Source organism: Penaeus chinensis, chromosome 8, assembly GCF_019202785.1.
Source record: "Penaeus chinensis breed Huanghai No. 1 chromosome 8, ASM1920278v2, whole genome shotgun sequence".
NCBI classification, from domain to species: Eukaryota; Metazoa; Arthropoda; class Malacostraca; order Decapoda; family Penaeidae; genus Penaeus; species Penaeus chinensis.
Genome location: NC_061826.1, coordinates 23,997,520 through 24,012,519, shown reverse-complemented (window position 1 = coordinate 24,012,519; position 15,000 = coordinate 23,997,520). Strand labels below are relative to the sequence as shown.

The 15,000-nt window shown below is 35.7% G+C and overlaps 1 protein-coding gene across 7 annotated transcripts in view; it reads left to right on the top strand.

The window, feature by feature from the left end:
- Positions 1–15,000, top strand: part of LOC125027736 (NGFI-A-binding protein homolog) — a 348,334-nt gene that overhangs the window by 216,883 nt on the left and 116,451 nt on the right. For 6 of the 7 annotated variants that reach the window (XM_047616850.1, XM_047616854.1, XM_047616855.1 and 3 more), the window contains exons 4-5: positions 2,714–2,827; positions 12,237–12,374. In XM_047616850.1, the coding sequence (XP_047472806.1) occupies positions 2,714–2,827; positions 12,237–12,374 (252 nt within the window). The remainder of the gene's footprint in view (positions 1–2,713; positions 2,828–12,236; positions 12,375–15,000) is intronic. The other variant, XM_047616853.1, reaches the window with a different exon arrangement.

Sequence of the window (15,000 nt, the reverse complement as noted above, 5' to 3'; positions counted from 1 at the left end):
TCTCTCTCTCTCTCTCTCTCTCTCTCTCTCTCTCTCTCTCTCTCTCTCTCTCTCTCTCTCCTCCCCCCCCCCCCCATCGTATATCTAGCAGCCTATTCGTCACCTTTCCCGTTTTCTTTCTTGTCGTGTGTCATCGAGTTTATTCTCGTTGACTTACTGAACATTAGCGATTAATTTCCCAACGACTGATTTGATTTGCGGTAATAAGGGATATAAAATAATGATAATCAAAAAAGTTTCGATTGAGGTAAGATAGTTAGAAGAAAAAAAAAAAGATTATTATTATTATTATTATTGTTAATATTATTATTATTATTATTATTATTATTATTATTTATCTAATTTCTGATGCGCAGAAAGTAAAGATGATTTGGAATTTTTATTTCTTCCTTTTTTTCCCTTTTTTTCCATTTCTTAAGACTGACAGGGCTCTTAGTAACTTCTTTTTGTCACTTCTTATGTGTTCTCAAAGCAGTTTTTAAGCATTTTATGCATTCCTGTTCACTGACCCTTGGAAGCTTTTCTCTCTCTCCCTCACCCTCTCTCTCTCTCTCTCTCTCTCTCTCTCTCTCTCTCTCTCTCTCTCTCTCTCTCTCTCTCTCTCTCTCTCTCTCTCTCTCTCTCTCTCTCTTTCTCTCTCTCTGTCTCGTGGCTTTTCGCACAAACTGGTCGTCTGCCAGTTATTTTTATCAACTCTATTCTTTTCTTTTTAAATTTCTCTCGCTATTTTTCATTCTTTTTCAATTCATTTCCGTCCATCATCCCATGCTCTCTTGTCTTCTCTGTCCTTTTTTCTTTATCGCTCCCTCTCCCGTTCTCACTCTTTCCTTCGTTCCCTTCCCCCCCCCCCCCCCCTCTCTCTCTCTCTCTCTCTCTCTCTCTCTCTCTCTCTCTCTCTCTCTCTCTCTCTCTCTCTCTCTCTCTCTCTCTCTCTCTCTCTTCATATATCTGTCTATCCTTATCACCATCAATCTGTCAGTTTTTCCTTCTCTTCCTTTCGCTCGCTTCAAGATCTTCATTCATAATCTCGTGTTTCCTCCTCCCCCTTTATCCTCTGCATCTCTTCCTCCCTAATCACCACCCCCCCCCCCCCCCCCCCCTCGCCTCTCGCCTCCCCAATATCCCGCTAATCCTTGTCTCATGTCGACCCTTTTCTCTCTTTGTCTCTCTCTGTCCCCTATTTCTTTTTTCTTTCTCTCTGTCTATACACCATCGCCGCCATGCCTTTTCCCAACCTCCCTCCTCCCCCTTTTTAGTGACCGCCTTCCCCTCCCCCCATATTAAAATCCCTCTCCGTACTACCTCCCCTTCCCTCCCCCTCCCCGATATTAAAATCCATCCCTCCCCACCCCCTGCCCTCCCCTTCCCTCCCACCTTCTCCCTTCCCACCCTCCCTCCCCTTCCCTCCCACCTTCTCCCTTCCCACCCTCCCACCTTCTCCCTTCCCACCCTCCCTCCCTCCCCCCCCAAGCTCCTACCCGTCCCTTTCCCACCCTCCTTCCTCCCCTACAAGCCCCTCCCACAAACGCATCGTCCTCCCCCCCCCCGTCTATGCCCCTCCTCCCCCTCCCCGGAAGCCCCTCCCCCTCCCCCGCAAACCCCTCCCCCCGGTCCGTTCCCCACGTGTCTGTCAATGGGATCCATTTAGTGTAGTTTGGTTTTTGTAGTGGAGGGACGCGCGCGGTCGTCGTCGCGGTCGTCGTCGTCGTGAGCAGGCGAAGGCCCAAGGCAGCTCGCCCTTTGCGCGGCCATGGAGCACGCCGGCGAGGAAGACGGCGTCGGTACGTGGGCGCGCGCGCGTGTGCGTTGGATTGTGTGTGTGTGTGTGTGTGTGTGTGTGTGTGTGTGTGTGTGTGTGTGTGTGTGTGTGTGTGTGTGTGTGTGTGTGTGTGTGTGTGTGTGTGTGTGTGTGTGTGTGTCCGTGGAAACGCTTCCGTTTTCCCCCCTCGCTGAGCGTGTTTTCGCGTCAGGTCTCTGCCGGGCGCCGAGAGTGCAATGCAGGTGTGGAGTGCAATCGCAGAGTGTTTAGGGAGAAAATAATGGATATAAAGCTTTGGAAAATAGTAATTCACTAAAACGGAAAGTGTCCATTTTAATATTTTATGCAAGTCGTGGCTTTCGATATTTAATTATGATGTTAATGATATGCAGAAAAATTGGCTTTTGACATTTTTCTTATTTTCTCATCTCATGATATATTTTATATGCTTGTGTGATTTTGTATTGTATTTTGAATACTTTTCTGCTGTGTTTTATTTAAATTTTGTCATTTTTGTCATAATTATCACAGTCTTTTGTTGTGATAGCACCCTGTTTTGGTTATATGGCCGTACCGCCTAGAGTGAGAATATCAGTTATCAGGCACCACAATGTTAACAACCATTATCGTCATATCTCCTTTGTGGAATCATTATTGTTCTCCTTTTATCAGCTCCTTACTCATTTTCAACTATTTTATCCTTTTTAAGTCCCCCTCGTATTTTGCCCCATATGTTTTTGTCTTCATTATACTTGTGCCCATGTCACCTCACCTCCCCATTCCCCAACAACAAAAATTGTCAAACCCATTTCACCACCACCATCCCCCTCACACCCCTCACCCCCATACATCCGCCTCCCCCGCACCCACTCCCCACCCCATACCTTCGCCTCCCCCCTCCCCCGCCCCAGCCACAGCCCAGCGCCCCCCTAACCCCTCTCTCTCTCCCCGCAGTGGCCGTCACGTCGCAGCCGAGCAACGAGTCCGAGCTGCAGCTGTACCGAGTGTTACAACGAGCTAACTTGCTCAATTACTACGACACGTTCATCAGTCAAGGTACCGTGAAAGGTCATTATGAAACTACAGTCAGTATAGTCTCATTTATAAGAAATGGATGTTGTGTTTTGTGAAATGGCCCCTTTTTTTCCCCATTATTTTATATCATACACATAGGTTATTATTATTATATTGCCTGTAGTTCATTAGACTGGCTGGCTGGCTTGCGTTTTGTTTCTGTGTGTTTTTTTTCCAACGCTGTAATTTATTCGTGTGTTAGATACAACCACGCTTTACGTGTGTATTGCGAGGATGCGGAATCATTGCTCATTTTCTACTGGCACGGGAATCCATCTTTATTCACTCTTTGGTTCATGAGGGATGTTTTACTATCAATATTGCTCATAACGATGATGATAACTTAATGGCAACAGTGATAGTCACACTACTGAATAGAGAAATTGGTACCTGGTAATAATGATAATAATGACAAACATAATGGTAATGATAGAATTATATAATTATGATAATTGGTATTACTCTTTTTGTCATGGCAAGGAAAGTAATGTCAGTTATGATATTAGTAATGGTAATCATTATCAACATTTTGTGAATAGCAGCACTAGTTATTTGAGTGCCTTCGATGGTCATTATTCTTATTATTATTAGTTATAGTATTGCTATTGTTATCATTTTGGTTATAATAAGAATGATAATAGTAATGATAATAATAATAATAATAATCAATGATAATGATAATAATAATAACGATAACAACAATAATAATTATAATATTAATAATAATATTAATAATAATAATATTGATAATAATAATTAATGATAATGATAATATTAATATTTCTAATGAAAATGGTAAAAATAATAATGATAATAATAATAATAATAATAATTAGTCATAATGATAGTAAAAATAATAATAACAATAAGGATGATAATAATTGTGATAATAATAATAACATAATAAATAATAATAATGATCATCATCATCATCATCAATATTATTATTATTATTATTATTATTATTATCATTATTATTATTATTTTTTTTTTTATTATTATTATCATCATTACAATTATTATCATTATTATTATTATTATTATTATTGTTATTATTATTATTATTATTATTATTATTATTATTATTATTGTTATTATTATTATTATTATTATTATTATTATTATTATTATTATTATTATTATTACTGTTGCTGTTGCTGTTGTTTTCTTTATTATAATTATTATCATTATTATCTTCATTATTATTATTATTGTTATTGTTTGTATCATTATTATTATTATAACTACCGTTATTATTATTATTATTATTATTATTATTATTATTATTATTATTATTATTATTATAGTCATAATCATCATCATTATCATTGTCACTATCATCATCATCATCATCATCATCATCATCATCATCACTTTATTATCATTGCTAACCTCAACATCAACTTCATAATCGTTATCATCATCGTTATCGTCATTATTATTAACATGTTTTGTTTATAGTTACCTTGTTGTATTGTCTTATTGGTGTTGCCACTGTAATTATCACTGTCATTATTATGATGATAATTATCCTCATTATTTTTGTTAGTATTAATATTAGCATTAGTTTCAATATCATGATTATTAATATTATTATCATAATATAATCATTTACATCATTATTGCTGCCATCATCAGTGTTGTTGTCAATACATTTGTTATTTTATTACTATTGTTATTACGTTTGTTTTTCCTTTTCTTATTCTTATTTTTATTTTATTTTTATTTTTATTTTTATTTTTATTTTTATTTTTATTTTTATTTTTATTTTTATTTTTATTTTCATCATCATCATCATCATCATATTATTATTATTGTATTTCTATTATTATTATTATTATTATTATAATTATTATCATTATTACCATTGTTGTAATCATTACAATATTGTTCATGTTCGCTTATTATCAGTGTTATCGTTATTAATAATATTATTATATTATCATTATTATTACTTTCAAATGTCTAGTTTTACCATAACACTTATTATTTCACTATCATCATTATCAATGTTGATTTTCTATTTTTTCCATAATGCTGATTACTCCCATTATCATCATTAGTGATACTATTACTATTATTATTACTGTTATTACTATCAGTATCATATATGATGTAAGTTTCATGCTTACCATCAAGTTGGACCTATCATTTCTGCCTCTGTTCTTACAATCATTACTGTTTGAAAGATAATAATGATAATAGTATTGAAAGGAGAAGGATCATAACTGATTGCCATTATTATCATCATCACCATCATCATTCATTATCATTACCATTATCATTATCATTATCATTATCATTATCATTATCATTATCATTATCATTATCATCATCATCATCATCATCTTCTTCATCATCATCATCATAATTTTATTATCATTATTATTATTATTATTATTATTATTATTATTGTCATTATTATTATTATTATTATTATTATTATTATTATTATTATTACTATTATCATTATTATTATTATTGTTATTATTGTTATTATTATTATTATTTGTATTATAATTATAATGATATTGATAATGATAATGATAATAAAGATAGTGAAATGATAATAAAACTTAAAAACTAATAATAATGAACCGTGTTCATGTTGATAGACGTAGAAAAGGTATGAATGAGAATGAATATCTTCACAATACAAGAAATTATATCTCCGCCAGGAAATAATTGGTTTTCTGACGAAGATATAACCGAAACCTTATAAATACATGTCTTATATTGTGAATATATTTTCTACATACAATAATTAAATAATATTGATAATAATAATAATAATAATAATAATAATAATAATAATAATAATAATAATGATAATAATAGTAATTGTAATTACAATAATAATAATGATAATTATATATATTTGTATTATTATTATTACTATTATTATTATTATTATTATTATTATTATTATTATTATTATTATTATGTGTATTATTATTATTACTATTACTATTATTATTATTATTATTATTATTATTATTATTATTATTATTATAATAAATGAAATTATAACAATACTTTTGCTACTGCTTCTGCTGATGATATTGATGATAATAATGATGATACTAATACTTTTACTAATACTAATATTACTACTACTTCTACTAGATGATAATAATTATCATAATAATAATGATGATGATATTAGTAATAATAATGATAACAATAATAATAATAATAATAATAATAATAATAATAATAATAATAATAATAAAGATAATGATAATAATAAAACGATAATAAAAAAATCTTGATAGTCATTTGAATTATTATGATCATAACAATAATCATAATGATAACAATAATGATGATATCAGTAGTATTACTGACTTAATTATTGCTATCATCATCATCATCAGTACCATTATTTTTACCATTATTATTATCATCATCATTATTATCATTATGAACATTATTATTATCATTATCATCCATTGTTTCACTACGATTATTCCCATTCGTCTGCAATCACAACTTTGAAACACTATCCAATGTTTTGTATTTTAGTGGAACGAGGTGGGTACATTACACATATCTGCACTGGACAATGCTTCATTCTAGGCCTTATTTACCGTGGGGTAGAGTTACGATGTATAGCTTATTAAACTTTCCTTGTGGCCGAGAGATGATAAGGACGAGACTGTTGTTGCGTTCTTGTTTATGATGCAGCGCAGAATAAAGGTGACGAGGGGTTGAAAATTACAGCAGCGTAGTTCAGTGTTGAAGTTCTTTTAAGGACGTTGTTACTGCTTTCGTAGGAGATGCTTGCTGAATGTTGTATAATGTCGTTTTGTGGTTGTGCCAGTTTTTATTCTTAATTACTATAGTTTTTGTTTTATTATTATTATTGTTATTTTATTATTATTATTATTATTATTATTATTATTATTATTACTATTATTTTTTATTATTATTGTTATTATTGTTATTTTTATTAGTAGTATCTTTTATTATTGTTATTACTATCACTATTACAATTATTGTTATTTTTATTATTAGTATTTTTTATTATTGTTATTATTATAATTATTACAATTATTGTTATTATTATTATTATTATTGTTATTGTTGTTGTTGTTGCTGTTATTGTATCATCCTTAATATCATTATTATTATTAATATTACCAGTAGTAGTAGTAGTAGTACGCCTTATATTATAATAACGGTTATGACGAAAATAATAGTAATTGTAATAATAATGAAAATGATAATAATAACAATAGTAGTAGTAGTTATAATAATAGTAATAACTATTATTATGAAAATAATAGTAATACTAATGATAATAATAATAATAATAATAATAATAATAATAATAATAATAGTGATAATAATAATGATAATAATAATAATAATAATAATATAATAATAACGATAATAATGATACTAATGATAATGATACTACTACTAATAATAATGATAATGATAATAGTAATAACAATAAGAACGATAATGATAATAACAACAATAACACCAACAATAATAATATAATGATAATGATAATAATAACTGCAATAGTAAGAATGATAATGGTAATGATAATGATAATAATAGTGATACTGATAGTAATGATAATAGTATTTATTATAATAATAATAATAATATTTATTATTATAATAATAATAGTATTTATAACCATAATAATAATAATTATTATTATTATTATTATTATTGTTATTATTATTATTATTATCTTCATTACTATTATTATTGTTATTATTATTATTATCTTCATTACTATTGTTATTGTTATTATTATTATTGGTTTTGACAGTGTTGTTAATATTATTATTATTGTTATTATTATTGTTGTTATTACTATGAAAATAGTAATAACAATATTGATAATAACAATAATCATCATAATAATAATGTTGATGGTAATATCGATAGTAGCAAAAATAATGATATTAATAATGATGATGATACTAGTAAAAATAATAATAATCTTCATCATCATCATCATCTTTATAGTATCAATATCGACATTATTATCATCACCGTGATTTATCCTTCGTTTTGGCACTTTTGTTTGTTATTGCTTTTGCCATTATTTTCATTCACTTTCCTGAAACACAGTATGCTTTCGTTCATAAATGCCTTTGCGCCTCTTGGCTGTTATCTGTTTGTCATGCCTTCCCTTGCGGTTATTTTCCCTTTCCTTTGCTATTCGCAAACCAAGGGACAGAGGTTTGTGCAGAACATAGGAATTAGTCAAACCTCGGCTTTGGCACTGATAAGGGGTCGGTCATGATTTCTGGTTCTGGTAATACTGTTTAAGTGGAAATATTCTTGATATGAAGGGTAATTGGCAGTGATGATATTGATAGTAATGAGATAGTAATGATGATGATGATTATGAGGCTAATGATAATGTTAATAATGATAATGATGATAACAATAACGATAATGGTCTTAATGATAATGTTGATGATAATAATGATAATAATAATAATAATGATGATGATGATGATAAGAGTATAATAATAATAATAATAATAATAATAATAATAAGAATAAGATTAAGAATGAAAATAATAATAACAACAACAACAACAATAATAAGAAAATAACAATGATAATGATAATAACAATAATAATAATGATAGTAATAATGTAATAGCAGTAATGATAATAGTGATAATAATAATGATAATAAGAGTAATAATGATAATAATAATAATGACAATAATAATGATAATGATAATAATGGAAACAATAATAATGGTAACAACAACAATAATAATAATAATAATAATAATGATAATAATAATAAAAAATAATGATAATTGAGAATGATACGAAAAATAATAATAACAGAAGTGAAAACAACTGCTGATAATGAGGACGATATTTCCTCTCTCCTTTCTACGACATAATCGTCATTTCTAGAATCTCTCTCTCGGCCTCCCTCTGCTTTTCCTCCACTCTCGTCCTCCATCTCCTCGTAAAGAGAGAAACGCTACGAACGTTTTGGTCAGCGAGAAACGTTTGTGTCGGCGGGCGGTGGGACCGGGCGGGCGGCGTCGGGAGAGCGACCGTGAGAACCGCCGGCGCGCTGGGGCTTCGCTGGGAATGCTCGGGCGAGGATAATGTTAATGAAGAGCATGATAAGGGTGGAATTTTCGTGGTGATAGGATGAGAAGGGTTAGCATAGTTATGATGGAATGATGATGATGATGATGATGATAATGATAATAATAATAATAACTAATAATAATGATAACTAATAATAATGATAATAATAATAATAGTGATGATGATAATAATAATAATAATGATAATAATAATAACAGCAAAACAAGCAAAAATAATCAAAATAATAGTAAAATATGATGACAGTCTACTACTACTACTACTGTTACTACTAATGATAATGGAAATACAGATAATGATAATAATAATGATGATTACAAAAATGATAACAATATTAATAATGCTAATAGCAATACTGATGATAATAATGGTAATGCTAACGACAAAGTGATGATTATAATAACAATGATAAAATAATAAAATGGTTATAATTATAATACTAATAATTATTACAGTAATCATAATAACAAAAATACGATAATGATGATGGTAATGATAATAATCGTAATAGTAATATGGAAAATAGCAATAGTCATAATGATAATAATTATAATGATAATAATAATAACAAAATAATAATAATGGTAATAATAGTAATAATAATAATGATAATTAAATTCAAAATGGTAATAGTAAAATTAGTGATACGAATAATGATGGTTATAGTAGTGATAATATATAGTAATAACGATAATGGCAGTGCTATTGATAACAACAATAAGCATGCATCTACAGGACATATTCAGCAACTACATAATAGTAATGCGATTATTTTTACATCGATGTCAATATAACTTCAGTGATGCCTCTCGGCGGTAAAACAAAGCACGGTTACGTTAATGTAGTGAATAAGAATTCCGTGATGCGGATTAAGGACGCTAGGAAGAGCTTGATTGATAAAGAAGAGGTATTGTGGCAAAGGAAGTGCTTGTCTCTTGGTAATTTGCGCTTTGGCCTGTCTGGAAGGTGTTTTTCCCTTTTCGTGGCATGCTGCTCTGGGAAGCTCGGTGATGCCTCCGCCTACTGTGTACGTGTTAGCTGCATGTCTTTGTCGCATCACTCCCTTTGCATCCCTTGTTAATGAAAGAGCGCCTTGGTTGAATAGATTGAATAGATAGACTTTAGGAAGCAATTATTTATTGATGATTTGATTTTAATATTTCCTTCTATTTTTTTTCTCTCTCTTTCTCTTGTCCATCTTTCTGCTCATTCTGGGATGAAAAGCTTGTTGCACACACACACACACACATATATATATATATATATATATATATATATATATATATATATATATATATATATGTTGTATATATATATATGTATGTTTATATATATAGATATGTATATATATATATATATATGTATGTATATATACATATGTACACATTTATACATTTGCATACATATATATATATATATATATATATATGTATATATGTATGTATGTATATATCGTGTTCGTACCATATCAGTTTCTATTACAGTAAAAGAGATGAATTAGCGCTTTGCCGGCCGAGTAGAAGCGCCTGAATAGAAAGGGAAAATTTCCCGAGAACTTTTGGTGTTGTATTTGACTTTTTTTCATAAAACTGATATAGAAACGATACTTGAAGCGGCATCAACGCTTTTCGTTCCATGTTTTGCATTTTAATATAGCAACGTAAGAAATGAACCGCTGGAAAAGGTTATAGGAATGATTTGCATTTTTGTTTTCTTATTTTGTCGTTTTATCAGACGATGCTTAAGAAAGAGAGAATCTGATTAACAAAAAAAAAAAAAAAAAAAAAAAAGAAGAAAAAGAAGAAAAAAAGACAAAATTACAAGGAAAAGCAATTAGTCAATATAAAAAAGTGATTATGATTTTTACTACATTGAACTTATTCTTACTGATATTTCAAATCTTGTTTTGTCTTCTTTTTTCTTCTCTATTATTTCCTGGTACCAGTCCCCCTCCCCCTCCTCCTGCCCCCCTCCCCCCTCCCTGATTTTATGTTCATTTTCTACATTCCTTTTCTTCTCTGGATGTGTTTTTTTTTTCTCCTCTTCTCTGAATATATTTTTCCTTTTTTTTCTCTCTCTCTCCAAACCCAATTATGGGCACGACAGTTTTCCATTGTTTATAATCTGTTCTCGAAATTATCAGGCTTTTCTTTTTTCCTCCTTTTTCTGTTGTTATATTTTTATCTCTTCCCTTTTCCCTAGTTTCTTACCGTCCCGATTCTCGCCATTTTCTTCTGCTTCTTGATACATCACTTTGTTTGACTTTCCTATTCTTGTTCTCTCTCTCTCTCTCTCTCTCTCTCTCTCTCTCTCTCTCTCTCTCTCTCTCTCTCTCTCTCTCTCTCTCTCCCTCTCTCTCTCCCTCTCTCCCTCCCTCTTCCTCTCTCCCTCTTCGTCTCTCCCTCTCTCTCTCTCTCCCTCTCTCTCCCTCTCCCTCTCCCTCTCCCTCTCCCTCTCCCTCTCCCTCTCCCTCTTCCTCTCCCTCTCCCCTCTTCCTCTCCCTCTCCCTCTCCCTCTCCTCTCTCTCTCTCTCTCTCTCTCTCTCTCTCTCTCTCTCTCTCTCTCTCTCTCTCTCTCTCTCTCTCTCTCTCTCTCTCTCTCTCTCCCTCTCCCTCTCTCTCTCTTTTTCTCTTTCTTCGTGCCCTCCCTCTCTCTTTCCAATCTTCGTTTATGTCCTCATCCTTCATAATGTTGTTACTTCCATTACGCTGACATTTGTTATCGCTCTCCCTTAGTCCGATATCGCCTCTTTCTATCTCCTTTACTCCTATCCTTTATCATGTTTCTTTTTAGCCATTTTTACCCTTCCTCACTTTCCAAGTCTGGCGTCTTTTCCCATTTAATATTTTGTTTATTAATCCCTTTTTTTTTTGGGGGGGGGGGTATTTTTGCTTTTGTTTATCTCTTCTCCCTGCACACTCCCTCCTCCTCGTTCAGATCCCATCTTTCCCTTCCTTTCTCCTCCTCGTCCGTTCTCCCTCTTTCCTCCCCCTGACTCTTCTCCCCAACCTGCATATCCCTTCTCCCTGACTCCTTATCTCCCCCCCCCCCCTCTCACCTTCCCAAACCGTCGACCCCAACTTTCTCCCCAACGCTTGCCCCCACAAGCGCCCCTTCCTCTCTTCCGCCCCCAGGCACCCTTCGGCATCCCTCTATCTCTCAGACCCCAACCCTCTCACCCTAAATCCCCAGCTCCCCCCCCCCGCCCCTCCAGCCCCAACCCTGACCTTTGACCCCCTCCCCCTCCCGCCCGCGCCCTCAGAGACTAACCCCGTCGGTTTACACGCAGGCGGGGACGACGTGCAGCAGCTGTGCGAAGCCGGCGAAGAGGAGTTCCTGGAGATCATGGCCCTGGTGGGCATGGCCTCCAAGCCCCTGCACGTGCGGAGACTGCAGAAGGCCCTGCAGGAGTGGGTCTCCAATCCAGGTAAGTCGCTGACCGATTGTCCTTAGCTAGTTGGTCTCTTTGGGGTCAGCTGTTGCCTGAGTCCGCCTGTGCCGACGGAGGGAGGAGGGCTCAGGCCAGCAGGGGCGGGTAGAAGTTCTAGAAGGCAGAAAAGAGGAGTTGATTTGATAGCATTCAAAACATTGGATTTAGGAACTGACTGGAAGAATGAGAAAAGACCGAAATCGGATGGCACTTTAAGGCGCGCGATATGCTGTCTTTCCACCGCGAGCCGGGAAGGGCGAGGCGCGGGAGCGGAGTGATGGCGAGTCGAGCTTGAAATCGGGAAATAACATCAAGCGCAGGTTTCCAGAAGCAGCTCCAAGCAAGTCGACACACGCGGAAGCATTTACGCATGTATGCACGCACACACACATACGCGCATATGTGCGTGTGTGTGTGTGTGTGTGAGTGTGTGTGTGCGTGTGTGTGTGTGTGTGTGTGTGTGTGTGTGTGTGTATGTATGTATGTATGTATGTATGTATGTATGTATGTATGTACATGTGTATATATATACATACATGTATATATATATATATATATATATATATATATATATATATATATATATATATATATATATTATGTATATATATGTGTATGTATATATACATATATGTGTATATATATGTATATATATATGTATGTGTACATGTATATTCTGTGTGTCTGTGTTTATACATGACCTACAGCAGCCTCTCTGGCCTGTAGTTCCCTTCCCCTTCGAGAGGCGGCTCCCTCCGCCTTCCTTGGCCGGAGCCCCGCACGGCGGTCCCGGCGCGGCCTTCGCTCGCGCACAGCGGGGCGCTCTCGCGTGCGAAGGCGCCGCCGGGGCCTCCGTGTGCGGCCGCTGTTGCTTGGCAATCGCACGTGCTTTGGATCTTTTGGAGGAACGAAGTTAAAGAAAATCGGAATAGAAAGATGGAGATAATGATGCTCCAGAATGTCCGGCAACATTTTGTATAGAGGCTATCAATCTTTCAGCGATGTATTTTTGCTGCTTTTGTTTATGGCATCACTTTTATCCCTCAACAGGGTCCTTAGTTACGTCCGGAAGTTGATGGCGCTGTTCTTGTTTCTGTTCTTCTTGATCTCCTTCTTCCAGTCCTCTGCCCAGGCTGCTGAACCTCAATGCTTCATGGAGGTCCGCCGGCGAGGCAGCTGCCCACCGGCCTCTATGCTTCTCAATTACCCTTTTTAAGCGTTTTCCTTTCTTGGATTAACACTGCTTGCATTTTGCTTGCAGTCTCCCCGATCCTTTCCTTGGATTAAAACTATCCTCAGTCATATGGGTTACAAAGATGGACGTTTAATCAAGTTTATTTTCTTGGCTATGGTAAATAGCGAAGGGCGGGGCGGGAGAAGAGGGGGGGAGGTGGAGGGAGGGGGCGGGAGAAGGGGATAGCTGGGGGAGGTGGGGGGCGGGGGGATTTGCTGCTGTGGTTTAATCGAGAGATTTAAACTAGTTTATTAGTTGTTAACCTGGCGTAAGAAATGCTGTTTGTTCGTTTACCTCTTTCATTTTTCCCTCTCTCTCTCTCTCTCTCTCTCTCTCTCTCTCTCTCTCTCTCTCTCTCTCTCTCTCTCTCTCTCTCTCTCTCTCTCTCTCTCTCTCTCTCTTTTTCTCTCCCCCCTCCCCCCCATCCTCCTCCCTCCCTCTCCTTTTCTCCCTTTCTCCTTTTCCTTCCGCCTCTACTACCATCTCTTCTCATGTATATCTTAGAGAGGCCATTGCATATGCAGGTTTCAAGAAAACAGCACTAAAGGGGCCGCTCCCGCGCGCGTCCGTGCGCTCCGAGGCCGAGCGCTCGCCTCGAGGAGGAAGCGCGTTCGGCCAGAAACCACTGCGCGTTGAGATGTCTCCGCCCTCCCTCGCCCGTCTCCCTCTCCCCCCTCTCCTTCCCTTCTCCTCCTTGTCTATCCTCCCCTCTCTTTACCCGTTTCTCACCTGCTTCTATCTCCTTCCTTGTCCCTCGCCCCCTTCTCCTCCTTGACCCTCCATCTCCTCCCCTCCATCCCTTCTCTTCGGTTCTTCCTTCCTCCCCTGCACCCTCTTCCAGCCCCGTCTCCTCCTTCGTCCCCTCTTTTCCTTTCCTCCTGCGCCTCCATCCCCCCTTTGCTCCCCCATCCCCCCCATTCCTCACGTGCGCACGCGTGGAGCCAGTCAACGGCGTGCGCGTGTTGTGTGCGTTGCCCGTTGTATAGCTTCTTCTTCATTCGCTTCCTAGAATTTCGGGTCCAGAAGAGAGAGAAAGGGAGAGAGAGGGAGAGAGAGAGAGAGAGAGAGAGAGAGAGAGAGAGAGAGAGAGAGAGAGAGAGAGAGAGAGAGAGAGAGAGAGAGAGAGAGAGAGAGAGAGAGAGAGAGAGAAAAGGTACGTAAGATGAAACAATATGGCAAATAAAATACCTAACGTATTTTCATCAGTAAATCCAGTCGGGGAGATTAATAAAAATTATTCGAATCTTTATAACGATGCGGAAACATAAAAATAATTGACCAGGGAGGAGAAGGCCAGAGCGCAAGGGCGGATGGGAGAGGGAGGGAGGCGCGGACGGAGGGAAGGAGGGAGGGAGGAGGAGAAGGAGGGAGGCAAGGAGGGAGGAGAAG